Source organism: Camelina sativa, chromosome 18 (assembly GCF_000633955.1).
Source record: "Camelina sativa cultivar DH55 chromosome 18, Cs, whole genome shotgun sequence".
Taxonomy (NCBI): Eukaryota; Viridiplantae; Streptophyta; class Magnoliopsida; order Brassicales; family Brassicaceae; genus Camelina; species Camelina sativa.
Window position 1 is genome coordinate 2,660,056 of NC_025702.1, and position 1,167 is coordinate 2,661,222.

Below are 1,167 nucleotides of genomic sequence, written 5' to 3' on the forward strand. Positions count from 1 at the left end.
TCTTTTGGCAGCCCGAATTAAAGTAAAGTTTTTATAAAAAAAAAATAAAAAGGAAAAGAAAACAAAATTAAAAGACCCACATCCAAAAGTCATCGGTATACAAGTCGTCGTAATATTAAAAGCTTCTATTATAAAATGTCCCACTGTACCATGGTTAAAAAAAATAATAATACATCCAACCCAAGTGTAACATTTAATTAGCATTATATATCCAGCTGTAGGAATGATGCCAACTCGTTGTCCGAAAATTTTGTCAATCAGATGAGACAAGACGTGGGAAAATATTTATTTTGGCTAGTAAACTCAATTTTTTTTTTTTTTTTGAAAATAATTAAAACCAAGTTTAAATAAAAAAGAAATCTTACTTTAATTTCTTGGGTCTCTAATTTCTTTAACAAGTTTCTTGGAGAAGTAACAAAAGTATTCACATGTGCAAACTTTGTTGTCTTGTCGCTCATTCCAATTTTCTAAGGCCATTTGAAATTACCTCGTACACTTAAGTTTTAATTAAACATATTTGATTCTGTAACCATTTGATTTTAACTTTTACGAAGACGAAAGGATAAAGACAAGATCAAAATTTTAAATTAAGTTTTTGTAAAAAATCGATTAAATTTTTAATTATTTTTCCAAAACATTTCTCGCAAAAAAAAAGGTTCAAATACATTATATAGCAAAAAGGATAAGATAAAATATACTAGCATATATTTTATTCCCTTCGTCCAGTGGGATAATTGTTTATTTTTGTTTTATTTTGAATCAGGTAATAAGTATAAAGTAAATAATTTATTTAACAGCAGACAAGAAAGATAAATTCAAATTATATCGTATAAAAAAAAACCTTAAAAAAAAAAAAGAAAGAAAAAGACTTAGAGCTCTATGAACATGTTTGACTAACCTCAAGGTCTCCAAGAAGCCTCCAATGGCTGTCCACCCAGAATAACTCAAACCTTCACACCAAAAAAAAAAANCTTCCCAACACCATATTCTCCGACAATCACTAGACTCTTGAACTCCTTGTTAACCTTTTGATCCAACAAGAAGTGCTTCAGGGACTTGATCTCGTTCTCGAACCCATGGATTTTTGGGACAGGGGGTGAAGAGTCGGTTACTACACGATCCTCCTCAGCGGGCATATCCTCAGTCTTGTCCTTCCTCTTCTTCAAA

At 30.5% G+C, this 1,167-nt stretch overlaps 1 protein-coding gene across 2 annotated transcripts in view; it reads right to left on the bottom strand.

Annotated features, from left to right (window-relative positions):
* Positions 1-1,161, bottom strand: part of LOC104760358 (probable disease resistance protein At5g45490) — a 4,006-nt gene extending 2,845 nt beyond the window's left edge. Inside the window, exon 1 of one of the 2 annotated variants that reach the window (XM_010483267.2) lies at positions 983-1,161. In XM_010483267.2, coding sequence (XP_010481569.1) covers positions 983-1,136 — 154 coding nt within the window. In that variant the 5' untranslated portion in view covers positions 1,137-1,161. Of the gene's footprint in view, positions 1-971 lie in introns of both variants that reach the window. The other variant, XM_019240163.1, reaches the window with a different exon arrangement.